The sequence below is a fragment of the Gadus chalcogrammus genome, chromosome 15 (genome assembly GCF_026213295.1).
Source record: "Gadus chalcogrammus isolate NIFS_2021 chromosome 15, NIFS_Gcha_1.0, whole genome shotgun sequence".
Taxonomy (NCBI): domain Eukaryota; kingdom Metazoa; phylum Chordata; class Actinopteri; order Gadiformes; family Gadidae; genus Gadus; species Gadus chalcogrammus.
This window is the reverse complement of record NC_079426.1, coordinates 5,840,038-5,865,799: the sequence shown is the minus strand read 5'-3', so window position 1 is coordinate 5,865,799 and position 25,762 is coordinate 5,840,038. Positions and strand designations below refer to the sequence as shown.

Here is a 25,762-nt window from a genome sequence, read left to right as displayed (position 1 = left end):
TTGTGCTGTAAACATGTGTGATGTGTAGGCCTACTGTATATGTAATATAGGTAGCCTAGATAAGTAAATAGGTATAAGGTATAGGCCTACATATATATGATGAACCGTGCTGATTTCATGTAACAATGTTTGTTTATTACTTCAGCAAACCAAAAATCTGTGGGATTTAACTATGTCACAACTATTTATTTAAAAACGTAGGCCTACAAGTTATGTGTATTCAGCTTTAATATCTGTCCTGTATCGAAGGAAGAGCATTTATAAAACCAAAACTCAACCCACTTTAATTTTCTTATTTTTTCTTTCATAACTGCTAATAAAAGATCTGACTCCCGTTACAAACTACAGTGCGCTTCATGACAATAATCAACAAACTGCTTTAACGGTTTTGCCAGGGACTTGTGCCAAATGCGTACGTGGCACGCGTCTGGTGCCGGATTGGTGTTGGCGTAACGCCAGCCGCGCCTTGGCACCGCATCAGGCACATCTGCTTCATGCCCGTCAAACAAGGCACCTCACAGACGTTCTCGTAGGAATAAAGACAAATAATAATGGGTTATGGTAATGCATCTGGTATATATTATACAGTATAAATATCCCTCAAGGAAACAAACGGGCAAGCGTAGATAAAAAGATTGAGGTCTAAAATGGAGAAATAAAAAGTTATTTTAATCGGTATTGTTTTTGTGACTTGTGAATTGAATGGAGGCTGCGTTCCAAATCGCATGCTTTTTTCTTTTTAGGCTACTTGTAGTACGTACGACAGCTTCCCTTACAAAGTACGTACTGTGGCACACCGTAGTATGCATACAATTGGAACATACTAGGCGTTTTCACTGATTAGCACACCTGTAGTGCCACCTATGTATCTTGTGTTGCGCAGAGGATTGTGAGGCAGGATAGCCCAAAAAGCATGCTGACTTGCATACTGCGGTTCGGGATTAAATATAGTACAACATACTGGTATTTGTGGCAGACCATATTTTCCATACTATGCATTGGGACATAGGCTACTACATATTTCTCTGCCATACTAAATAGTATGGTAGTATGGGTATTAGAACGCAGGGCCTTACCCTAACTCTGTGTTCCAGAGTCAGACCCATTCTACCATACTATTGAGTATCATACTAAATTAGTATATTTATTACTATTTACTATGGTAGTAGGCATACTACTGTGCAACAGTATATTGTAAGGGTAGCTGAGGCGTACAGAAATAGTATGCGATTTGGAACGCAGCCTCGGAGACTTGATAGGTGGGTTACGCACGATTTGACGTCGAGGGGGTGGGACTTCCCGGTGCGCGTCATGATAGGAGGGGCTCTGAGCGTCGATCCCAAAAAAGCTTAGCGCACGCAGAACGGCGCCATGTGTCATGTTGGACGGCGGGCTCGCGCCGAAACGTCCTGACTGATCGCGCTCTGATCGAAAAGTGGGCTTTAATGGACGTTTATTATGCGGTGTGGTGCTCATGCGCGAAGTCAGAAGAACTTCGTGTATCGATTTCTTAGGATTCCGTGCGGTGGGGGTCATGTTTTTTCGTTCCGGTCGGGGTAGCGTGGCACCAGGCGGCGGAGCGTTTCCGAAGTTAACAGGGCGCATGTGAAGGATTGGAAATTAAAGACGCAGTACACACGTTTAAAGACGAAGTACACACTGCGTCCGAGCCGCAAACATGGAGAAGAAGAAAAGCGCACTGGATCTGGAACGGGAACGGGAGCGCTCGTACTGCGAACTTTGCGGGAAAATGGAAAACCTCCTCAAGTGCGGTCGGTGCCGCAGCTCGTTCTACTGCAGCAAGGAGCACCAGAAGCAGCACTGGGGGACGCACAAGCTGATATGCAAAGAGGCGGACACGGCGGCGGCAGCGCAGCAGGGTCCTAAACAGACCCCCGAACCGGCGCTGTCTGCACGGGAGGGCAAGGAACCGGAGCGATCCAAACAAAAGAACCGGAGCGCCGAGCAACCGGAGCCGAGCGGCGAGCGCATGAGAGGCTTCATCACAAACGCCGAGGGACCGGAGGAGGTCATGGACAAATCAAGTGGGGGTGTTGGTGGCAATAACAATGCCAAGCCCAATGGACAGACGAGACCGTCCCCGCAGAAGCTCGCAACAGACTACATCATCCCGCTGATGAACAAGAACGGGATCTGCGTGGTGGACAACTTCCTCGGCGCGGAGACCGGGGTTTGCATCCTGCAGGACGTGAAGGCGCTGCACCAGACCGGCCGGTTCACAGACGGCCAGCTGGTCAGCCAGAAGAGCGACTCCACCAAGGACATCCGAGGGGACAAGATCACGTGGATAGACGGACAGGAGAAGGGCTGCGAGAAGATCCGCTTTCTGATGAGTAGGATGGATGATCTGGTCAGACATTGCAACGGGAAACTGGGAAACTACACGATAAACGGAAGGACTAAAGTAAGTATGTGCAGGTGGCAGGTCTGATCACCCAGATTCCTTTAAAGCTCATCTAAAGTGGTTTTTTGAAAGCAATATTGTGTCAAAGTGTAACATTCATGCATTTAATTTATGCTTTATTTACAGGGATATACTCTTGGGTCTATTTATGAATCCAAATCTGGAGCAGTTAAACACTGCCCATTCAAACTATTGTATCCCAAGTGTTTAACACTTAAAAACGACACATCAAAAAAGGATTACAGCATTCAAAGTCAGTGCTTTCTTAGTAGTCAATACAGAGCTTTCCTGTCGCATGACACATGTCACAAAGTTGAGAGGCGTCATGTTTACAAATGTTCAGGGCGACCCTGAGCCGTTGTGCCCTGATGCACTTTGGCCTAGTTTAATGCATGACATGCAATGTGTGTCAAACACGTTGAAATATATTTTCGGTTTCCACCATAGTGCCGAAGACCACTTCCTCTAACCCTCATGACAGTAGGAAAACGAAGGCAATGCTCTGCAGCCCACCAGTCTTCTCTGAAAGTCCCCCTTATGGGGAGGTTCCCTGTGAAGTTGGCAGGGGTGGGGGGGCAAGGCCTGAAACTTTGCCCAAGGCCTGAGACTTTGCCCTGAGAAAGGTCTTCCCGACCCTCTCCTACACACAGACGCACTCTTTCCTGGAGAACTGTTCAATGACGGGGTCGTTGTTGCAGTCTTGTTCTTGCTGCAGTCTTTTCCTGGCGTAAACAGACGCTTTGCGCAATACTACGGTGTGTACGTGCAGTTCATAATCTGCTACACGCCCCCCCATAACCTTGGGATGAGCCACACTCCCCTCCTGTATGGATGTCCTCTCCTTACAAGGTTGTGGGTGAGGCAGTGAATTTGTCAGGGATAATTACATCATAAATATAACCCGCCAGGCATGACCTGATGATTTATGTCAAAAAAAAAAGTTGTATTGGATTCCCCTTCTTGCCTGGCTATTAAAAATGATGTACACTCATTACCTGGAGTTTCTACTCAAAGATCATACGGATTAGTCCCTGGAAAATCAGGTGTCAAAGTAGCTCGGAACAGTGTAAAGTAAAGTATGACGAGTAGGCAGCTGAAAGTAATAAAATAAACAACATATTTACATATCTCTATGACAGCAGGTACATATCCATCACTGCTTCAAATCCAACCACAAGTAATACTGAGTCCACCTTCTTGAACCCTCCATTGAATCCTTCACTGAGCGCGGGCAGATCCTACTGTACCTCCTCGCCTGTGGCTGAACTTTAATCAACTCATTGTTGTGCTCGACTTCCTTGCCTACTCCCGTGGAAGCCCTGGCCAGCTCCTCTGGACCGGGACCAGGCCACGCCACCATGACTTGCGCAAATGGAGAGCTGCCAGTATCAATAGTTCAAAGGGACACAAGGCACTCACACCACCTCCCAAACAATCCGCCCGGCCAAAGATAGAGGAAAAAATAAATTGGGCCAATAGTTATTCAACGGGATTGTTACCACTTCCGCCTTTCCTTGATAACATTGTGGGTCGGAGCAGGCTGTTTGTTTCTCTCCCCCCCCCCAGCCCCCCCATCTGCAGTGTTCAGAAAGGCATTGTTGGGTATCTAAGAGGAAATAATTTGATTTGCTAGAATTTACACAGCGGGTTGTGTTTAATGACACAGGTTTCAGATAAAGGCACCCAGGCTGTTCTACGGAAGCAAGGCACTTTGTTTTCACACCGTTATATCCTTTATTAATTATTTTATTCAATTGTGTCTCTACATTAGATATTTGATCATTTGAATGAGGGCACCTTACAACTCGTGCATCAAACTCTGCTAGCCATGAGAAAATACTACCAAACTCGTCTGTTTCCCCTCAGGCTTGGCTACCGACGTGCTAAACCAGTCCCACCTCCGCGGGGGGGGGGGGGGGGGGGGGCCTGTTAACCTCAGTCGTCCCCAGACCTGGCTCTGTCTCCAGGAAGGTGACTCCTGCCATAGGTCATTAACGGGGCAGAGTAGCAGCGGGGGTGTGGGTCGGCGCAGGTCTTCTCTGTCCCGCTGGACAGGACTGCTGCATGAGTCATTAGGCTGCAGCATTGGGCTGTGTGGAGGGAGGGGCTGTTTCACTATACTGTTATAGTTTCCACTGCTCTCGTGTGTATCCTCCACTGCGGTTTCGACTCAAAAGGCAGTGAGTATAGGCCTGTGAATGTGGTGTAAACGACTGCCAGCTTTCACTACTGTTGTGTGTATTACGAGCAGCGAAGGGGGCCATTGACTAGTTTAACTACACTCACATCTTTAACTACTTGCGTGCTGCAGTTTCTTATTTGTTTAGGCTTGTTTTTACCAAGAGTTTGGATCACCTTTCATTGAGCAGGGGGATGTTCTATGATGTATTCCCAGCATGGGCGGGGTTCGGTTATTCCTAATTTTAATAAGCAAATAAAAGCACCATGAGTCACACTGCTTGGAATTGATTTGAAGACCAGTTAGCACACGAGCTACAAGTGAAGTGAGCGTGGGCTAGCCACACGTTCTGAGCTGAACGTTAGGCTGTGATGATGGGTCGGCGGCTCGACTTGAGTTGAGTTCACCCATGTTTGTTTCTATGTCTTACAGCTTTTGCTGTGACCTCCATGACTGTTCCTGAAAGAGTGCTCCAACGGAGTAGAAGTTGGGGATGGGTCAGAATATTCAATTTTTCGTTCCTGAGGGTCAAAATCGATTTTTAACATTTGGACCGTCAATTTTTTTTCCCATTCAAATATAAAGTTTTTCACAAGCCATAACTTTGTTTCCCTTGTAACGACTGAGGGTTTGACTAATGGCTGGAACAATCATTACCTTCCCGTAAGGTTCTTATGCAACGGAAAAGTTGTTCTCCTCCAGTAAATAGGACGGACCTTAGCTAAGACTTGGCAACGGGAGGTATTCTAGTCCGCTCAGCTATGAGCCAGAGAGCTAACGTTATGCATTGCACGTCATACCTTTGTAGACAAGCCTTCCCCACCTAACTCCCACCTTATTCTTCATGTTTAACCTGTTTTTCTTTTAATCCTAGTCTGTCTTAATATATGTCTGTTACATAGTTTAGATAGGGCAATATGTAAAGCTTCTTTGAGTACCATATTAAGCGCTATATACAAATTTCATTTATTATTATTATTATTGTACATAGTTATAATTCAATATTCGTCCCAGCCTTTATACAACAGATGCTCTAGGGTCTATAGCATATAACTGAGTTGTCTGATTACAGTTTAATTCATTTTTCACAATTTACCAGCTCTCGTTTTGAAGACTGAATCACTGCGCCATTCGTTTCAATGGGATTCGCGACGGTCTATGCTTTGAACATAAAGTGTACATATTTATAATTTGAAATTTGTCCCAGCCTTTTCACCACAGATGCTATATTGTCTATAGTATATAACCGTGTTTTCTGATTACAGTTTAATGCATTTTTCACAGCAGACTATTTGACTGGAACTACTTAGCAGGTAGTTGTTGTTTTTGTGTTTAAGACATTAAGTGATTTCTTGCCGATGATCCATAGCTGCCTTTGTGAATGTCGGCACACATCGAGTAATCGATTATTCGCTCATACCACCCACTGATTATTCAACCATGAAAAAATTTGAGTTTTTCACATCCCTAGTAGAAGTATCCTGTTTGGAAAGGAGGCAGGTTTGATTATGTCTGAGTTTATTACCTGTCAACCGATGGCCGACTGGTTAACCGGTCGAGATTCCTCTCTGTTCGTCAATCAACAGCCTCTCCTTCGGAACGCCATTGTTGTCCTTATGACCGGAAAGGGCATTCATTCGTTCTGTCCCACGGGTGTACCTGAAGGACGTTCGTCAGCGGGCAGAAACTTCTGTCACTGGCAGGGAGCGCTCTAACCCACCAGCTCTAGTTTCATATTGATCCCACGCCTCCATGGAAGTCTTTACTGACTTTAATGGGTGGTTCATCGCACGACATTGTGTGTTTGTGTGAATGAATAGAAAAACTCCTGACTGAGGCCAGAAGAATGTTGACTTGACTCTTTCCTCTATTGAGATATGCTTGCTTACCCCATGTGACTCCTTGACCTAGTCGAAGAGCGAAAGCAGCAGTCCTCTTTATATAAGTGGATCTCTATGTGAAGCTATTTTAAACAAGGCTCGTCAAGGAAGCTCATCTAGCTCAACGTATTCTATGTTTCCTTTATATTTAATTCATCAAGGTGAGACGTGCATTAGTGTGAACCCTTCGAACCGCACGCACAAATATCGACAAGGAAAATGCATGCATTTTCCGTGCGTCAGCCTGCGTTTTTCCGCCGGGATGGCCCTCTGTGTATATGTGCCTTCATTGTTCTGCCGTTTAAAGTAAAATGAAAAACAACTAGGTCGTTGGTTTTAAACAGGGATTTCCTCTCTGCACCGCACCTCGGTCACTCTGATGGTATAGAACACACACACACACACACACACACACACACACACACACACACACACACACACACACACACCCCCCAAGAGAGGCCTCCTACATCCAACCGCTTCTGCTGTACTGTTTAGATAAGCGGCTTTCCGTTGGACGAGCTGGACCCCCCCTCATAGCGTTTGTCCCCCTGTTCCCGTGCCGATGCCCCCTTTCCCCCACCCACCCCTACGATACGGAAGCCTATAGCCCCACAGCGAGAGCATCATGATGTCGGGAACCAGATGAGGTCTTTGTGGTGGGGGGTAATCGGGGGCCTGGACTACTCTGGTTGAGTCTCCAAAATACCAAAGAGCATCTTCTCCCCCATGGTTACCACGATATGTATATTGAATAATGGCCCATATATCAATATTTTCAATATCGCCGATATCGGTAATTTTTTACTACCTAATATTGGCATTGGCATCCAGTATCCAATCCAGTATCTTCAGTAGGCTGGTTCACCAGGAATCAAATGAACTCACCATAATATGAGACTGAGGACTAAATTGTATTTGAGAGTTTAGATGAGATCCGCGTTACGTGCTGAACAAGCTTCTGGGTGCACACAGGAGGAAATGGTTGTGTTTTTAGTGGGGGTGTTTTTCAGTTTACATGTTCTCTATTTGTGCTGAATAATCACAACCAAGAAACCGCAGCACTCTGTGAATACAACAGCGTTCCACAAAAAACAGACACCTCGCTATTGTCTTTTTCAATATTAGCCATTGTTGGAAGCCAGTCACCCCAAGCTGCTGAACCCCTTGATTTGTGTGTTTGAGTGTTTGAGTGTATCTTAATCCCGATCTTAATAATGGAACGCTTCCTACGCCTAGGCGACTGCTGGGTCTATTATTCCGTGTGGGTGATATCGGAGATGCGTGACTGGACTAAGCGTATACCCACCTGTCCTTTCCGAGGGTTGTTTGTGGGAGCCGATCCTGTGCTTGGTGTTCCCCAGTTGTAAGGATATCCGAAAGCATTGCAGAACGATGACGTCCTCAAGCGCGGTGCAGACGGATATAGCTTCAAGAGGCCGGAGTGAGCTCTTGAAATCCTATTTCCCCTGCTGCTGCTGCTGCAGCTTGCTGTGCATGCCACTCCTCTCAAAGTGGAGGATTATATTATTTTCCACTAAATTTGACTGTCTATGCTAGGGGACAATGTTGGGCCTGTTGCAGAGAAAGAGGGAGGGAGAGAGGGAGGTTAATGCGTCAACATAAACAGACTAGGTAGGCATGCAGCATGTTGGTAGGCTGTTATTGTCGGCTGGGCGGTAACTTCTAGCCTACTTCTACACCTGGTCTTATAATATCTAATAACAGTGTGTGATAGGGGTCTTATATGCATGGATCCCTGCAGGTTAGGGTCCGTGTCTCTCTGTATCGGCCTCTCCCTACCCCTCTGTCTCTCGCTCTCTGTCACACTCTCGCTCTCTTTGTATCTGTATCTGTGGCTGCTTCTGTTGTATGTCTGTCTCTTTCTGTATCAGTCTCTTTCTGTATCAGTCTCTGTCTGTCTGTCTCTCTCTGCCTCTCTTTGTACCTGCTGCTCTCTCTGTATCAGCCTCTGTTCGTCTCTCTCTCTCTCTCTCTCTCTCTGCCTCTCTTTGTACCTGCTGCTCTCTCTGTATCAGCCTCTTTTTCTCTGCCTAGTCTGCCTCCATCTCTCTATGCCTCTCTCTCTCTGCCTCTCTGCCTCTCTGCCTCTCTCTCTCGCCCGTGCGCTGGGTGGAATGTAAACAGGCAGCATGGCGAGCCGGGTCAGCCCCCTAATGAGGGCTCCGGAGGAACGCGGAAGAGCGGGCGGCAGGAACAGGAACACAGAGGGAGGTCAGGGGTGAAGGTGGCGTACAAGGAACACCTCCAGCAGAGAGAGAATGAGTTCCCGAAATCCTTTTTACCGGAAGGGATACGTTGTAAGCCCCCGGGCGTCAAGTGACGGTGGTGAGTGGTGGGCTGCCGAATCTCTCTCTCTCTCTGCATGTGTCGGCGCGTGCTGCAGGTTCAGTACTACGGGAGGGGAAACTAGTTGAGTGACTCAGCCATCATCGGGCGAGGGCTTACACAGAGGGAGTTGCGTTGAATCAGAATCAAAGGGCGGCCCTGCCGCGACTCTCAAACGTGAAGCACGCTGGAATGGGACGTGTACGCCGGGTTCCGTTTGAATGCACTTGAATGCGACTTTACGCACATTCATTCATCATTTGGTGCCACTGCGGCCCCAGTGAGCGGTCCCGTCGTGCCCAATGTGGGTTTGAAAATCGGAAGGGGTTGGAGCCACAAGGCGGATCCAGGCCCGGCTCTAAGCTAGCGCTGAGCTGCTGCAGGACTGAACCACAGGGGAGGTGGAGAGGAGTTCAAGACAATTCCTTAAGGAACTGACGCAGACGGCGGAGTAGGTGTTGGCCGGACAGGATGTTGCACTCTATAAATAGCATGTGTGGTTTTGTATAGGCCTATGCTTTTCACCCTTATTCCTTGACGGAGAGTTTGGTTTGGTTAGAGGCATATTTATTATTGCGGTTGTCGCTTTATTCCCCCATGCGCCGCGTTAATGCGTCGTTTTAAAAAGGTTTTGCCGTGTGGCGTTCAGGGTGGCGCGGGGATTAGGGTGGGGGCGCGTTGCTTTGATCAGACTAATCTTTATAGCTTTCTGCACATTATGTGTACTTATGAAAGGCCAGAGTCTCCCCGCTGAGCTCATGGCTCTGTGTGGGGTCAGGTGGTCCTAGCCAGCACAACAAGCTACTCTAGCCTAGCACTGCTGGTCCTCGAGAAGGGAAGGAGGTGGGGTGGGGAGGGCGGGGCAGGGGCAGGGGAGGGAGGGCGGGGGCGTCTGACCAGCAGAGAAGATGTTTGATCTCCTGGGCCAGTGCCAAAGGCTGAAGCCCCCCCACACCTTGTGGATTATTCTCCCTGTAACGCACACATGCTCGCGTGCTGCAAAGGGCTGCAAGCGTGCGTGCATGTGTGTGCGTGTGTGTGTGTGTGTGTGTGTGTGTTGTGTCGACTGTGTGTGTTGTGTCGACTGTGTGTGTGTTTGTGTCGTGTGTGTGTGTGTGTGGGGGGGTTGAGGACAGTGTGTGTGTGTGTGTGTGGGGGGGGGGGGGGGGGGGGGGGGGTTAAGGACCGTGTGTATGTGTGATTGAGGGCTGTGTGTGTGTGTGTGTGTGTGTGTGTGTAAGAGAGATCCCCTCGCTGTACCCAGCATCAGCAATCTTCCACACGCTCTGCACGTAGCAGGACCATTAAAACACTGCTCCCTCTGGCGCGAGGCCAAGAGTCAAAGTTTACAGCAGTTCAAACTCTTCTCTTCTGCAGAGCCGCCCCCTCCCCTCTCTCCCCTCTCTCCCCCTCTCCCCCTCTCCCCCTCTCGCTCTGTTTCTCTTTCTGTCGCTCCGTCTCGCTCCCTCCAACTCGTGTGTTGCTTGCTTCTTTTTTTTTTTTTTCTCTCTCTTTACACACTTCGGCACGTACGCCAAATGCACACACACGCACGCACGCACACACACAGACACACACACACACACACACACACACACACACACCCGCAGGCACCCGAGACTAACGACTCTGACAGTTAGGAAGTCCTTTGTCTGTTAGCGTGTGGCATGCCCACCCACTCTTAGGTCTCCCTCCACCACCTTCACCACCACCACCACCACCACCACCACCACCACCTCTACCAGCAGCACCACCTCCCCACCGCCCATCCCCGCAGAGCTCTTTACGCACCCAGCCTTTTGTGAGGGTCTGTCGAAGTGTTCACCCGAAAAAGGGTGAGGGGGGGAGGTCTGTCAGCCATGAGCACTGGAGCGAAGACCCCGCCCCCCCAGTTCTGGTGTCTGATGTGGGCAGCCGACGGAGCACGCACACCCCCATGCGCCCACCCTCCTCACGGAGGATACGCTACGGTGACGGGGGGGGGGGGGGGGCACTGACGCAAGTGGCTCCGGCGAAATGCGTCAGGAGGACGGGGAAGAGGTGGGTGTGTGTGTGTGTGTGTGTGTGTCACGTGCGGTGCGCCGTCCTTTAGCGCACGTCCTTGGTTTTGCCATGCATCTGCCTCTGAATAAAAATCAAACAATGGAACGGCACTCGAGAGAAGGTCAACATTTCAGATAGGGCGACCTCCATACGAATCAAAACATAAACAGTGACGCCCCCCGTCCGTCCGTCCGTCGCGGTGGTAAGCGCAGATCCGGCTGCGCTTTTGTTCTGTATATATTCTTTTGCAACAGTATTTCTTCGAGGCGCACGTATGCTGGCTACAGGATCGCGGGGCGTGTGTCTCCCGACGGTGATTTCGAGAAGAGGGGAGTGTTTTTAATAATGTTGCTATGGTGTCGGTTACATTCTTGCCTGCCCGAGCCCCGGGACTCCCACTCTTTGTTCCGGAGAGATCTCGCTGAAGACACTGCTCATGGGGGCTGGGAGAGCAGCCCTGCCCCCAGTCCTCCTCCTTGGTTTCTGCACGTTCAACAGTCTCTGTCCAAACTTATCTCCTCCCAATTCATTTTCAGCGTGAAGCCCGACAGACACTAGAGGGAGGGGGGGAGGGGGGGGGGGCCAAGATGTGATATTTCTGTGCAAAAAAATGCCTTTCATCCAGAGACAGATATTGCGGTATGAATAAGATGGAGGGAGGAAGGATATTGCAAAATTGCACAAAAACCCACATCTTTTAAGTCGTCTGGAGGCCAGTGTTTACACAACGACGCTGTTTCTAAACCACAGAATGTCCTCACCGGTAGTGCCCGTCTTATTGGAGCAGGAAGAGGAGGGGGGGGGGGGGGGGGGGGGGGGGGGGTTTGGCACTGGTCTCGAAGGTTTGGAGCGTTCTGCCGGCGTGGATTCCGTAAGGCTTGCCTGCACGCCAACAGCTTCCTATCCCACAGTGCACACAGGTGTGGACTGGGACCCTAGCTCCCCGTGTGTGTCCGGGGCACAGCAAGCACGACGAGCAGCCACCAACCGAGTTTAGATGCATGCCGTGCACAACCTCCCCCCTGCATTGTATTATCACGCACTGCTGTGCTACCACTTTAGGCTAACCCGATCCCTCAGTGAATCCTAATTCTAAGTGCTCGTCGTCCTGCGGTTCGGTGGTTGAAGTCCGGTGGGTTTTGTAAACGGTTGTTTGTGAAGCGCGTGGCCGTTCATTAAACGGTGCCCTGGTTGTCGTTTCCTCTCTCCTCTTCAGGCGATGGTGGCGTGTTACCCGGGCAACGGGACTGGATATGTGCGACATGTGGACAACCCGAATGGTGACGGACGCTGCGTCACATGCATATATTACCTTAACAAAGATTGGGATGTCAAGGTAGGTGAATGAGCCCGTCCAACGAAGAAAAGGCAAACGTCTTTATGTGGGTTTTTTGTTAAGCTAATTTACGTTTTCACCAAGAATATATGGTCAACGGTTTAGGTTTGGTTTGACTTTGAAGAATTTATTAAATCAATATTTATTATCTTTTTCTGATGCGTTATATGAGAAAAGTCAAGCGCAAGACAATGTTTTCGTTGCGGTCTACCCGTATTCTCCTTGCGGTCTCTCCTCCCAAATCTTCTCGTATTTGGGTTAACCTCCCTGCTGTGTTTCAGCCCCGGCATGCTCCGGGAACAATCGCTCCTTTTCCTTAATCCCGTTATAGTAGTTAAGGACAGAGTTCCTACCCCCTGCAGCGACTCATTACTGTACGTTACAGTACTGTTCACCCTCCAGTACCTCCAGGAAACAGCCACCAACCACACCATAACTTGGCTGTAACCACGTCATTACCTGACTGACTGTAACCCGGGTATAATCTGACTGTAACCCAGTCATTACCTGGGTTTACTCGTGTATAACCTGGCTGTGACCCAGTCATAACCTGGCTATACCCAGGTCATGACTGTAACCTGACTGTGACCTGGTCTTAGCCTGGCTGTGAGCTTGTATTCAGTCAGACAGCTGGTAATGCATGAGTTGTTCTGCTGTTGTTTGCAATTAATAAAGTGGGGCTCCAATTATATGACTGCACATCTCAATTTTCACAATCGCACTCCGATATAGGCAAAGCTTAAAACCCCAAATTCTATCTTTATTCATGTGCCGCTCCGCAATCGGGTTGCTGCTTCTCCCTGGACGGTAGAGGTTCGTACAGATCACCGTCTCGGTACAGAGGGTGGGACCAGTGAGTGATGACTCTCGAAAAAAACATCTGGCAGTAGCACGGCCAAATTTGTTCGTTAAGCGTGGGGCGCGGTTGGGAGAGACCCGTGCCTAGGTGCGGAGGCATGGCAGTGCTTCATAACGCCAGCCTCCTACCCTCCAAACCTGTTTAGGAGATTATTAAATTACAGGGAGGTCTGGTGGGGATGTATAGCGGTATAGAGCTCTGCCCCAACAGAGGATGGCCGGTCGCTGGCTAGCGTGTCGGGGAATTCCGCGGCACGGAGAGAAGATGCATGAATGCAAGGTCCTATTCACCGTTGGCCGCTTGCCCAACGCGCTTCACAATGCCATGGGAGTTTCTGTGCTGGCTCGGCCACTGGGGATTCATCTATAGCCTCGCCCTGAGTTGTTACCCTGGGTATCATACTATACTCGCTGCTGTACAGCAAGTCCATTGTTCAGTCTTGTCGTTGGTCAAAGCTTAGAAACCATCTATGTGAAACAAAATCAATGCATTGTGTGTGTGTGTGTGTGTGTGTGTGTGTGTGTGTGTGTGTGTGTGTGTGTGTGTGTGTGTGTGTGTGTGTGTGTGTGTGTGTGTGTGTGTGTGAAGAAAACACATTCGTAGCATACATTTCCCGGTAAATATGCGTCCATATTTCGGCGACTGGAGATAAGTCTATTAATACGTTTGCACATTTCATCCATTTTTCTTATCCAAGAGCTGGACGCGTTAACGGTCAATAATTGATTAATCATTAATAATTAATAAGAGGCATGACGCACGTCTTTTTCTCAGTTTACGCTCTGTTTAAACAGTTCCAGTGCCACATTAGTCAAGTGAATCGTTAAACAACTTAAACAAACAGAGTAATAAAACAATAAAGGTCCTCTTGCGTTGGCTGTTCCTGTCAGTCTTATTCAACCAATGGAGTTGCCAAACAAAACTATGTCGAATGAGAAATTACTAACAAGGCAGATCAAACAAAACAAAACCCATTTAGTAAGAAATGGTACATTGAGCCTACATTGTCAGTTAAAACATTAAGTTAAATTATTCACGGCAATTAATCCATTAAAGATTTAATCATAAACATCCCTATTATATAGGATTTTAAATATTCTGAAAGGCTGTTGGCTGCTTAACATTTAAATGATTAAACATTCGCCCTTAAATTTATGAACGTGTCACTTTAGAATTTTCCGGAATATATATATATAAAGGTGAATAGGTCAGTAACAAGAGTTGGGAAGAGCCGTATTTTGAAACATGACGACCAAAACATCTCCTTCCAGTCTGTTCCCTCCCTCCCTCCCTCCCTCCTTCCCTCCCCACGTTTCCAGGCTATTGTTAAGTGTTGCATTTCACACACCTGTGATTGACAGGCGAGACGGATTCCCTGAATCACACAAGGAAGAGATTGGCTGTGATGCAAATCGAAATGCTCTCATTCTGCGGAACCGAGATTGTCTCAGCGCGTTTCACTCACTGATCGCTATGTTATTTCTTGCAACTTATCTTGAAGGAATCGCTCTTAAATCTTAATACAGCTCCTTACTACTCCTTAATCCTGATGATATACTTCAATAAATTGTATTGTATATGGATATAAAATGCTGATTTGCATGTTCATAATATTCAGGGCTTTTCTGTATTTGTATCAATCATTTTGTCATGGAGTTTTAGTACTTCTGATTGTCATTTTATTTGATTTATAAAGGGGCAGTAGTTTTCCTAAACCCTGCCTAGAAATTCTTCAAGTCTAAGATAAGCCACACCCTAACAAAACAACGGGCCAGCTGTTATCTAAAACAACGTTGCCTGGATACCAAGGTGTCAGTCAGAGAAAAAAGTGTCTGTGGAGTGTTCGAGTTCAGTTTGTCCAACTGTTTGAGCTCTTCAATCTGCCAATCACCTCCACTCTCTAATGCGATCTCACCCTTCATCCACGTAGAAACCATTGCCGGGGGGCATTCACAGCTATGATAAGGGACTCGGCCTAAAGGCTTGGTTAAGGTTGAAAGTCGACGCAACGCAATGACAACACAGTCACTTCAACCAAGACCTTGCTGTCTCCTCGACGCAAGGTTAACATTTTTTGGGAGGCGCGCGTCAAGCCCTTGCGGGTGCAAGGAGGGTCCGCAAGGACGAAACGGGTCCGTCAAAACCCCTTCCTTTTGCGTCAACATGCAACCGTAACTAAGCCCTAAGGGATCGCGACGAAGGTCAGGTCCTTGTTTGCCAGCTGTCAGGGAGCTCTAAGGGCCGTCCAGGTTTAACGCTCTGAAGAGGTTACCAGCGGGTCAATCAACAAACGCCTGCCTCTCGAGTCGACGCGTTAAAACCCACCAACGATGCTACTGTATGTTCGCTTAAAAGCGCTGTTCCACCCACAACAAAACGAAAATGTACAGCCGTGTCTGTGCTCGCGTATTTTCTCTGGCACTCGAAGGCAAAACATGACCTGCCTATCTCCCTGCGACCCCGCCGTGCTTTGTTATGGTATCAATGGCCCTGTCTGTGGTGAGGAATGGTCCTCGCGTCCTGTTAATGTTGGTGACGCCGCGAGCCGGTACCAGGGGGGCGGGGCCCGTCTCAGGCTCACGCCGCTGTGCGTGTGAAGAGAGAGACGGGGGGGGGGGGGGGGGGGGTGGCGGGGTCCGTATCAGACCGTGCGAGCTGGAATCCGCCAGGCTCACCCCAATCTCACCGCTCTCCTTTACACCCTTTATCCCTCCGGCACACGTTTTCCTGTGGCTCATTCTTCCCCGATCCCTCCGCAGGAAGTCCTTCCCCTTCCCTACTGCTTCCCGTCCTCTGTTCCACTCCCCCGGGCCCCCCCGGGGCCAGCCCTGCTCCTGCTCCTGCTCCTCCTCCTCCTCCTCCGCCCGTCGACACTATCACACCATGTTTAGGGCTCGGTGTGACCATTGTTTTGTTGTTTGTGGTCGTCGTCGTCGTCGTCGTCGTCTGACATTGGTTCTGGCCTTCAAGGAACAGGGAGGCCTGCTCCGGATCTTCCCCGAGGGCAAGACCCAGTTCGCGGACATCGAGCCCAAGTTCGACCGGCTGCTGCTGTTCTGGTCGGACCGGCGGAACCCCCACGAGGTGCAGCCGGCGCACTCCACCAGGTCAGCACCGGCAAGGGGGCGGGGGTGCTGGGGTCAGGGGTCAGCGGGGGGTCCGTTTATTTATTTTTTCCCATGATGCACTTCTCTTGCTAATGAATGTTCGCCCCGCAGGTATGCCATCACGGTCTGGTATTTCGACGCGGACGAGCGGGCCAAGGCTAAAGAGAAGTACTTAACGGGTAAAAACAAAACATCTGTTTGACAATGAATTGTTTTTTTGTGGTTGTGAGTGTCGTTTTTTTGGGTCGTTGCACGACCTCCTTTCATTGTTCAAACATCTGTGTTAAATATAGTATCTTCTCATGACGAGACTTGTCTTCCCTCCCACGTGTCGTGTTTGTTGTCCAGGTGCCGGGGAGAAAGGAGTGAAGGTGGAACTCAACAAACCCTCGGACCCCAGCTAGTGTCTGCCTCGCAGACCCCCTCCCCCCCCCCCCCCTCCCTGCAAGAACCCTCAATCAAGTGCTCTGTCCTCAGAAGTGGCCTATAGCGAGCGAGAGAGAGAGAGAGAGCGAGAGTGTGTATTTTTGTGTGTCTGCGCTTGTACGTGCAACGGCTGGTGTGAATCAACACGGAGCGCCGACATCGCCGGAGCGAACGCCGACCATCAATGTAAGCGGCGGTTTGAAAAAAAAAAAAAGCAACGCTAAATACAATCGCAGTTTCTTTCATTTCACCCCCGGGGGAACTCGGAAAACCCCGATGGCTTTGATTGTCAAGACATTTTACCGAGAGGAACAGTCGCCCGTTTGTTTGTTTCCCCCCCCCCTCCTCCTCATCCATGTCTCACCTTTTTTGGTGTCGCCAGGCTTTCATGTTAGAGCTGAGCACAGAAGTCGGGCCCAGGTGGACAATTCTGCTTTTTATGCTCTCCACATTGTGGTTCTTGCAGTTGATTCCTTCAAGGTACAGTGTTCTGCATAAGATTGTTTATTGATGCTTTTCACATGGAATGAGCTGTCATAAGCTGTGGTTTGATTGTACTTGAGTTTTTCAATAGCTCGAGTGGTGAACGCAATTAAAAAGAAACGCCTTTTTCTGACTGTTGAATGTTTGCCTTTGTTTTGAGTTAATGATGGCGTGAAAATAATTTCTTGTGCCGCCCTTTGTCAATGTATTTTTATTTATTTTTCATGTCAAGTCATGCAAGCTTGCAAGACGTTTAAAGAAAACATGAATCTGACTGATCGCTCAAGAATTCCAGTCAGGTCTGAAGGCGCTGAGGTATAATTGACTGCTGCATGCTGCCACCTGCTGGACACCACGGAGTAGGGACTTGGTTAATCACGATTTCTAAAATGGCTTATCGACATAAAGTAATTGGAATATCCATAGGGTTAGATATTCTACCAATTTAAATGTATAAGTTGTTATTGAAGGTCAAGCACATTCATTTCTTAACTAATTTGTAGGAAAAATCATGTTCATCCTCGTCTTACCAGCTATGCTAGAGCGTATGCAATTAACAGATGTCTTGCATTTGGATAGTTCTACATCCATTATAATAGGCTATTTTAAATGTTTGACTGAATTCAATAGATGAAAATACTTCTGTAACTCGTAACCCTCTTGAAGTGATAGTAGTATGAATAGATGGCTGTAAACTGCCACTGACTGGGTAGTACGCCTTATTTCTAATTAATTTCCGGGCTGGATGCATTTTGTTATTTAAGTGTGATGGTAGTTTCTGTTTTACACTTTAATGTGACTCATCATGCGAAAAATAACTTTGCTGTCCTGCTCTACAAATTCCTTTATGGTTATTTAAGGACGGTTTGATTCAACGTAATTAAACCTAGCAGCCAATTCCATGGCAGTGAAGCCTTGGTTACAAATTAATATGCTTGTCAATGCTTTATAAACTGCATGACAAGTGATCTTCTATCAAACACCATACAGCTTGTCTTTCTGATATATACTCCAACTCATGGTGGGCACCGTAAATACTATAATAAGATAATTCCATGAATTGTAAGAAGTCCAATATTTGTCCTTATTCTTTTATAGCGTCAAATGTACACAGAATAAAACTCCCTTTATTATGAATTCAACAAATCTATTATATAAACAGTAATCACAGTCTATGTATCAATGTAAATACATTTTATAATGGAACACATCGGACTAACCAAAACACAGAAATATATTAGATATTTGGCATCAACTATGTACTAAAACTAAAGAGTCAGAATAGCTATACTTCTTTTACCATATTGTGCAAGTTAATGTCCCAATTAAGGACTCGAATATATTTGTATAAAAAACTCTGTTAGCTCTTGTTTGCAGACCCAAAAAAATAGGGCCATAAAAAAAAAGAATCCCAAATGTATAAAGTCCAGGGTGACGTCCCTAATATGTGCCTCTGTTTGTCTCTGAGTCATGTGCAAAAACAGTGGGTGCCTGATAAATCAGGTCAGCTGTCCATCAGTACGGGTTCAGCTCCTCTGGGGGCGGGGCCTGGAACAGAGGCTCCTCCCCCCCGATGTAGGCAGTGATGCTGCTGCTCTGGCTGCCCCAGTCGCAGCTATCAGCGGTCACACTGCGGCACAGTGAGACAAACACTTTAATTGTCATCCTTCAGGGAATACGTCTGTCTGCCAGTCGTGACATGATGTGACTTCCTCCGATATATAGTTTAATCAGATTTCTACTACTTACTAGATTCAATCCAACTTGGTATAGCCTACGCTTTATAGTTGACAAAAAATATATTATTATATATGCATATAATTTTTTATTATTTTTTTCAAGTTTGGCAATCCACAATAAAAATGATATTTACAAAAATGACAAGAGCTAAGAAGCTAGTCCAGTAGTCGAGGAGTTTTGACTATCAGTGGTCTTGCTACCTGGGTCTGATGTTCTGGGGGATGATGCTCCAGGCCAGGTCGTCATCGCTGTCGTAGCGCCGGGGGTTGTCGAAGAAGTACGCTCTTGATGAGAACCCATGGCCAGAGAGACCCGGGCCGCTCTGCAGCCAATCACAGACCGCCGATTGAGTTAATTACACCACACTCTCATTGGTCAATCAGCGTCCTAACGACCTTTAAATTAAATGAGTTATATAATTATGAATGTTGTTTTTAAGGATGCTCTTATTGTAAATAGATTACTGCAATACAAATACATTTACACTTAGTGCATTTAGCAGATGTTTTAATGAAAGCGACCTACAATAAGTACATTTGTCAGAAGAAAGAGAAACAACTATATATCGCTGTCGGTACAGTAAAGATATTCAGCTAGGAAAAGACGCTACACGATGCTAAGTACTATTTTTAAGTGCCAGGACGTACAACAGACAATAAGTGCATACATTAAGTGCAAGATACATTCTTATGGTATTCTAGTGACCGCCATTATCAATGGCTAAATTTTCAAGATCACAGAAAATGGAGGATCTTTAGTATTAGAACCAATTAAGCTCAGCAGTGGGACAGAGACGAGGGGATCCCTACCCTGTCCTGGGAGGGGCGTCGCACCCTGAAGAAGTAGACCAGCAGAGAGGTGGGCAGCAGCTCCCACACAAACAGGACCACGCCGAACACAACGTAGCCGGCATCGCCCAGGGTCAGCTGCAGATCTGCCTGAACACAAACACCCAGCAGAGGACGGCTCAATGAATCCACCTCCGGCTGACGATGAAGCAAACACATATATACCAATGCTTCTTTAAAGGGGACATATTAAGACCCAATCCCATTTCTACCCTTACCCCTTCCCCTTGTTTTGAAGGGGGAAGGGGAAGGGGTAAGGGGTAGAAATGGGATTGGGCCCTTCCCCTTACCCCTTCAAAACAAGGGGGAGGGGTAAGGGGAAGGGGTAAGGGGTAGAAATTGGATTGGGCCTTAAACCTATTGGTTTATTTCAAAACAAGCCGTTTTTGAAAATGCGCAGCTTCTGATATCACAGGTGGGCGTGTCCACCTAGATGTGTGCTGGATAGATCAGTCTACCAGCCTTACCCGTGGACTGTAGCAAACGTTGTTTAGCTATCCTTCATACATCTAGGACGGTGGACATGCCCACCTGTGATGTCAGAAGCTGTACATTTTCCAAACGGCTTGTAAGAGCTAATCAAACTCACACCTGGTGGTATAACATGTCCCCTTTAATCAAACATGTGCTTTGATGTTATGATACGAGCAGACGACCTCACCGTCCAGTCCCCACCGCCCCCACTCACCCCAGGCATGTGGCTCAGGAGGTAGAGCGGGTTGGCGGCTGGTAACCGGAAGGTTGCTAGTTCGAATCCCCGGCTCCTCCTAGTGGAGTGTCGGGGTGTACCTGAGCAAGACGCCTCACTCTGACTGCTCCCGACAAGCGTGCTGTCGCCTTGCGTGGTCGACACCGCCGTCGGCGAATGAATGTGTGCGTGCGATATTGTAAAATGCTCGGAGTGGCCAATGGAGTCAGTCCATATATATTTAAAAAAAAAATGTACACATCTTCTTGTTCTAATTCTGCTGATTCAGTGGTTGACCTTATCCATCCGGAACAGAAATCTGCCTGGCCTTTTCCTCTTGTTGTTTTCAATTTCAGTTCTCTTTTATTCCACCATTGTCCTGCACTAGGCCGAAACATAAATGATCACATTCCTCTGATCTTTCCTCACGATATACTAGCTGCCCGACCCATAAGCAGGCCGTCAAAAAAACCATCTCTGTAGGCAGCCTTTGCTCCAAGATCATACACAAAAACAAATGGTACTACCAACCACTCAAAACCAAAATAAATAGTATTCCAACCAACCAATGAGGAGTGGTGGGTGTTGTGGGGTATTACGCTGCGTTCTTGATCGTTTTTAATGGATGAACGAAACACGGAAGTTAGGGGTGAGCTGGCCCCGTTTGTTTGGGATCTCGCTTCAAATACCAACAGAGGTGACGTCACCCAACATCGCTGATACAACCTTTAAGCACTCGCTTATCGTGTTCGGAAGCAGGCCGTACCTGGTCCGAGACGTTGTACCAGTCGTAGTCGAAGGAGTTGATGGTGTTGCTGGACAGAGCCAGCACCACCAGGTTGTAGCAGGCCCTGGAGGCGTACAGCAGGATGACCGTAGCGCCTATCGCTGTCCCCTGGCACACGGAGGTCCCCTGAACAGACACACCCACACGCAGACACATGGATCAGTTTTCAAACACACATTGATTGGTTGAAAAGGTGTCTATAGTAGCTTTTCTCTTTACTCTTATGAAACTCCCCGAAAGTTTGATTTCAATATTCTCTACGTAACATCACAAGCTACTTTAAAATAACACTAGTTAGTTACATTTTAGTAATAAAATAGTTATACATGGGGCAAATTTGAATGACTAAATTCTTCATCTCCATACTGTCAATACGCCAAATGATACAGTTACACATGTTTGCTGTTGACGAAGGAAAGCTATTGTGCAAAGCAAACACCAAGTGTGTCGTTCTAGGGAGCACCACCATGTTACAACACAACAACAACCACAACAACAACAACAACAACAACAGACTCTATTCTCGAACCAAAGAAAAAGTATTATCTCAAGGAACCGTTCGTTCCTCAATCACCGCCAACATCCAGCCCCGCGCAGCGTTTCACCCCCCTTACTCTCCTCACCTTCGACTCCAGGTAGACGTTGGCCAGGGACATCTTGGCGATCTTGTAGAGGCACGCGGCGAGGGACACGGCGCACAGGACGAAGAGCGTGTCGTTGATGGTGACCCGCACCAGCACCACGACCCGAGGGTCGGCCGCCGTCATCCTGACCAGCAGAGCGCAGGCCAGGTTGACCAGGAGGAAGAGCAGGCTGATGGAGAGGAAGAGCAGGTAGAGGGGCAGCCTAGGGAGGAGAGGGGTCAGGGGGTCAGGGGGTCACGGGGTCAGGGGGTCGGGTCCCGAGTCACTCCATGCCGCTGTCGTCGTTGCTACACGTCACGGGGCGAAGTGCAGTCATCCTGGAGGCGTCGACATTGGTGCGCAAATAAACCGTGTTTCTGAGGTGTGTGGTTGTATACGCGTTGGCAGTCTGATCGCCCTGTACCGACGGACGGATGTTTACAATCAATGTCCTTGATTTGGCTAAAAGATACTTAAAAACTGATCATGACCAGACACAGTGTACTGCTTTTGAACAGAGAGAGAGAGAGGGAGAGCAAAAGCAAGAGAGCATGAGGCAGACCCCTAAATCTTGAAAGGCATGTGTTTGCTTCTCCGTGTCAAACAAATGCAAGAAAATGTTGAGGAAGAAAAGGACATCCCACAGCATCATGCATTTGAGAAGACATCAGATGACAGAAGACACAAAATACCACAAGCGGTAGTTATGGTTGGGTTTAGTGAAGCGGTTCATGACCCTGTTGTGAAGCAGTTATTGTTACATGCAAGTATGCGGGAAAGCAGTGTGTCTATGCACATGTACAAATGTACACAGTAAACTTGATCGGTATACTGGTGGACAGGCATACCTGTATCTCAACAGCTCTGGGTCATATTTTGACTTTGCCTTGAAAACAACCTGTTGGGAGAAAATCAAAAAAGGGAATTAAATTAGATAGTCATCAGGCTACGGTGTGATACTGTTACTTAAGGCCTGTTTCACTTCTCTCTTCTGAGGACTCAAGCAGTCATAAGCACTCTCGTGAAACTGCAAGTCCAGATTAAAAATAGTTGTTTTCACACACAGCTGCTAGATTCTATAGAACTTAAGCAAAACTCTGTGGGAACCTGCCATATCGCCTCCACCCTTTATATCGGAGGAAGTCAATCATGTCACGACTGGCAAATCAGTAGAGCAGGCTACTGCAAGAATAGTGTACATCATTGGTTCATTCATCTTTACTTGTGTCTTGTTTCAAATAATGCCCACCTTCAGGGTAAACATTTAACAATGTTGCTGGTACAACATATGGATAAATAGCAACTTGTTCAACACATTTGCACCCATAGTCCCCTGAGTATTTAATCATGCCCAACTTCACGAGGATTCAACTTTTGAGTGCTATATCGAAAGGACAACAAGAATGTAACAGAGCCTGGTTTTGTCTGACATCCTCCCACCACGATCCTCTATCTGAAGTACATTAAGGAATGGCTGCTCGTCTATTTCAACTTAAACCTGAATGCAGGACACACAACCATCAACACCAAACAAAAAAACCTACATTCTACACACAGCCCAGTGAGCGCTCCGGAGCCCCGCTCACCTGGGCGAAGTAGAGGTTCATGAGGCAGAGGGTGAAGAACTGCAGGCAGACGGGGCAGCAGTACAGCAGCCAGAAGGGCAGGGGTCCCAGCGTGTTGGCCCTCACGCAGTCCTGGAAGTAGAAGGAGAAGAGCACGGTCCGCAGGGCGGCCCACAGCAGGCACAGGAACAGGAACACCGTCTGGTAGCTCAGTCGCTTGTGTCCGTACCGCAGCACCAGCCAGAGCTGGGAGTACACGCCGACGAAGAGGAGCGAGTACAGGGCCGTGTAGACCCCCGTCAGCCCCAGAGTCACGTAGGTGGGCACGGCGGGGCTGAGCGTGGAGGGGGCCAGGGCCACGCCGCCGGCCGGGGGCTCCATGGCTGCCGGCTTTTCCCCCCCCCCGAGCGAGAGAGCGAGGGCCGGAGGAGGGGAGCGCTAGAAGGAATGAATGGAGAGGGGAAAGGGGGAGAAAAGGGGGCCTCTCTCCCTTTCTCTTGCTGTCTCTGAGCTGCCGCCGCTGTCTCCGGACCCCCCCACCACCACCAGCACCACCACCACCACCAGCTCCTCTTACCACCGGTCGGTCTGCCCGCTGCAGCGGCTCCCTGAGGCACGGTTTAAACAATCCAGAAGGGAGCCGGGAAGGAGGGAAGGAAAGGATGTTGTGAACGCCGCGATAGTAGAGGGGGGGGGGGGGGGGGGGCGTGTGTCAGGAGCAGGGAGAACGGAAGAGCAGGAGAGGAGAGGTGGTGGAGAAGCACTGCTGGAGCCGGTAGCTGAGGCACATGATCGGACGCCGGAGAGAGAGAGATGAGGCGAGACAGAGACAGAGACAGAGACCGAGAGAGAGAGAGAGAGAGAGAGAGAGAGAGAGAGGGAGAGAGAGAGAGAGAGAGAAAGAAAGCCGGTCAGCAGTCGTGAGCAGGAAGCTGCATTGTGCTGTAGCTGCTGTAGCCCAGGGAGAGAGAGAGAGGCAGAGAGCTCACAGGCACCACCCCCCCCCCCCCCCCCCCCCCCCCCCCCATCCCTGACGCAAGGCCGTACGCATCAGCTGACGCACTCCGCTGTACCTTTTAACCCTATCCTGGAGGTTCCCACAGCCCAGGGGAGAGAGAGGGAGGGAGAGAGAGAGAGAGAGAGAGAGAGAGAGAGAGAGAGAGAGAGAGAGAGAGAGAGAGAGAGAGAGAGAGAGACAGGGAGACGGGGAGAGATATAGAAAGACAGGGACATGGAGAGGAAGGGAGAGAGTAGTACTGAATCAAGACAGGGTTTGAATCACTACATTAGCTTGCTTTTTACACTGCTACTAAACAACAACAAAATCTAGAGGAAGAGAGATAGTGAGAGAAAAGAGGGAGAGAGGGAGAGAGAGAGAGGAGGATGGGGAGGGGGAGGGAGGGGAAGCGAGAGGGGGAGACACTGCTGCACTTTGTCAAACTCCGGACGCTACAGACGAGGCTGTCGTGATGAGAAACGACCAGCAGACCAAGACATCGCTCCTTCTCTTGTTTTGACCTCTTGGGGCACTGTTGCAAAAGTAAACAATGTCAATTGAAATGGAATGTATACAACGATGCGGCATTGTTAATGCATTAATACCTCTATTTGACACATGGCTTGTATAAAATATTAAATATTTTGCTCGGATTCACTGTATTTTCAATTGGTGAACCTATCATTTTTCCCCGACACTGGGTCATGTGAACACAGGGGGAGCCATGAGGAAGAAGACCTCTCCCAGTCCCCTTTGACCCTGCTGCAACATTTGTCCAACTCTGCACCACCCAAGTCAAACAGAAATTGTTGCTGCTTTCTCAGCAAAATCATTATTGATGGATCGCTGGAGGGTAGCTGGGTGGGTTTGTTGTGTAGGTAAGAGGTCCACATGCTTAAGGGATAAAATAGTGTACAAGGTCTGGGATAAGAGGGATAGAGTGTATTGGTTGATCAATAGGAACCTTGTTCCCAGACAGTCCTGTATCCTGAAGGCTTATCCTGTTATTCTGTCTATATTGGTGCTGCCAAACAAGTAGCACTCCACGATATTGCTGTGTTATATCACTTTTTTTTTAAGTGCAGACAATGCCAGCTATATTTATTTTAATCCTGTAAAAAAGCCTATAAAGTAAAAAATTTTGCAAAGTGAACGATCTTCATTTTTAATCCATAATTTAACCACCAGGTGGCAGTAGAATCCCATTTTTGAGATAAGCATAAAGGACGGCGGACGCCGCCTTATTTATCTTCTCTTGACCAAAACGAAACCACTAAACCAATTAAATTATTCCATGAAATATCCAACGTACAATCCGAACTGAGAAACGTGGAATGTTATTTGACTCATTATTAAAAAAAATTAACACGAGGCGGTAGGGCCAACAAACGGAGCCGTTCGTCACGTGGCAATAGTCCAATTAGTGT

General features: G+C 48.1%; 2 protein-coding genes across 4 annotated transcripts; one reads left to right on the top strand and one right to left on the bottom strand.

The window, feature by feature from the left end:
• Positions 1-1,329: 1,329 nt before the first annotated feature.
• Positions 1,330-19,778, top strand: egln1a (egl-9 family hypoxia-inducible factor 1a). Of its 3 annotated transcripts, none has more exons than XM_056608973.1 (5): positions 1,330-2,425; positions 12,093-12,212; positions 16,042-16,178; positions 16,290-16,357; positions 16,527-19,771. In XM_056608973.1, the coding sequence occupies exons 1-5, from the start codon at positions 1,679-1,681 to the stop codon at positions 16,580-16,582; spliced, it is 1,128 nt and encodes a 375-aa protein (XP_056464948.1). In that variant the 5' UTR covers positions 1,330-1,678; the 3' UTR covers positions 16,583-19,771. The 3 variants fall into 3 exon arrangements, with proteins under 3 accessions (XP_056464948.1, XP_056464950.1, XP_056464949.1); XM_056608974.1 differs by having other exon boundaries at positions 1,339-2,425; positions 16,048-16,178; positions 16,527-19,774; XM_056608975.1 differs by lacking the exon at positions 12,093-12,212 and having other exon boundaries at positions 1,337-2,425; positions 16,527-19,778.
• On the bottom strand, positions 17,387-24,022 carry gpr137ba (G protein-coupled receptor 137Ba). Its single transcript, XM_056608972.1, has 7 exons — positions 23,360-24,022; positions 22,622-22,671; positions 21,774-21,996; positions 21,130-21,276; positions 19,637-19,765; positions 19,028-19,149; positions 17,387-18,717 (listed from the first exon to the last, which is right to left on the bottom strand). The coding sequence occupies exons 1-7, from the start codon at positions 23,717-23,719 to the stop codon at positions 18,603-18,605; spliced, it is 1,146 nt and encodes a 381-aa protein (XP_056464947.1). The 5' UTR covers positions 23,720-24,022; the 3' UTR covers positions 17,387-18,602.
• Positions 24,023-25,762: the final 1,740 nt, after the last annotated feature.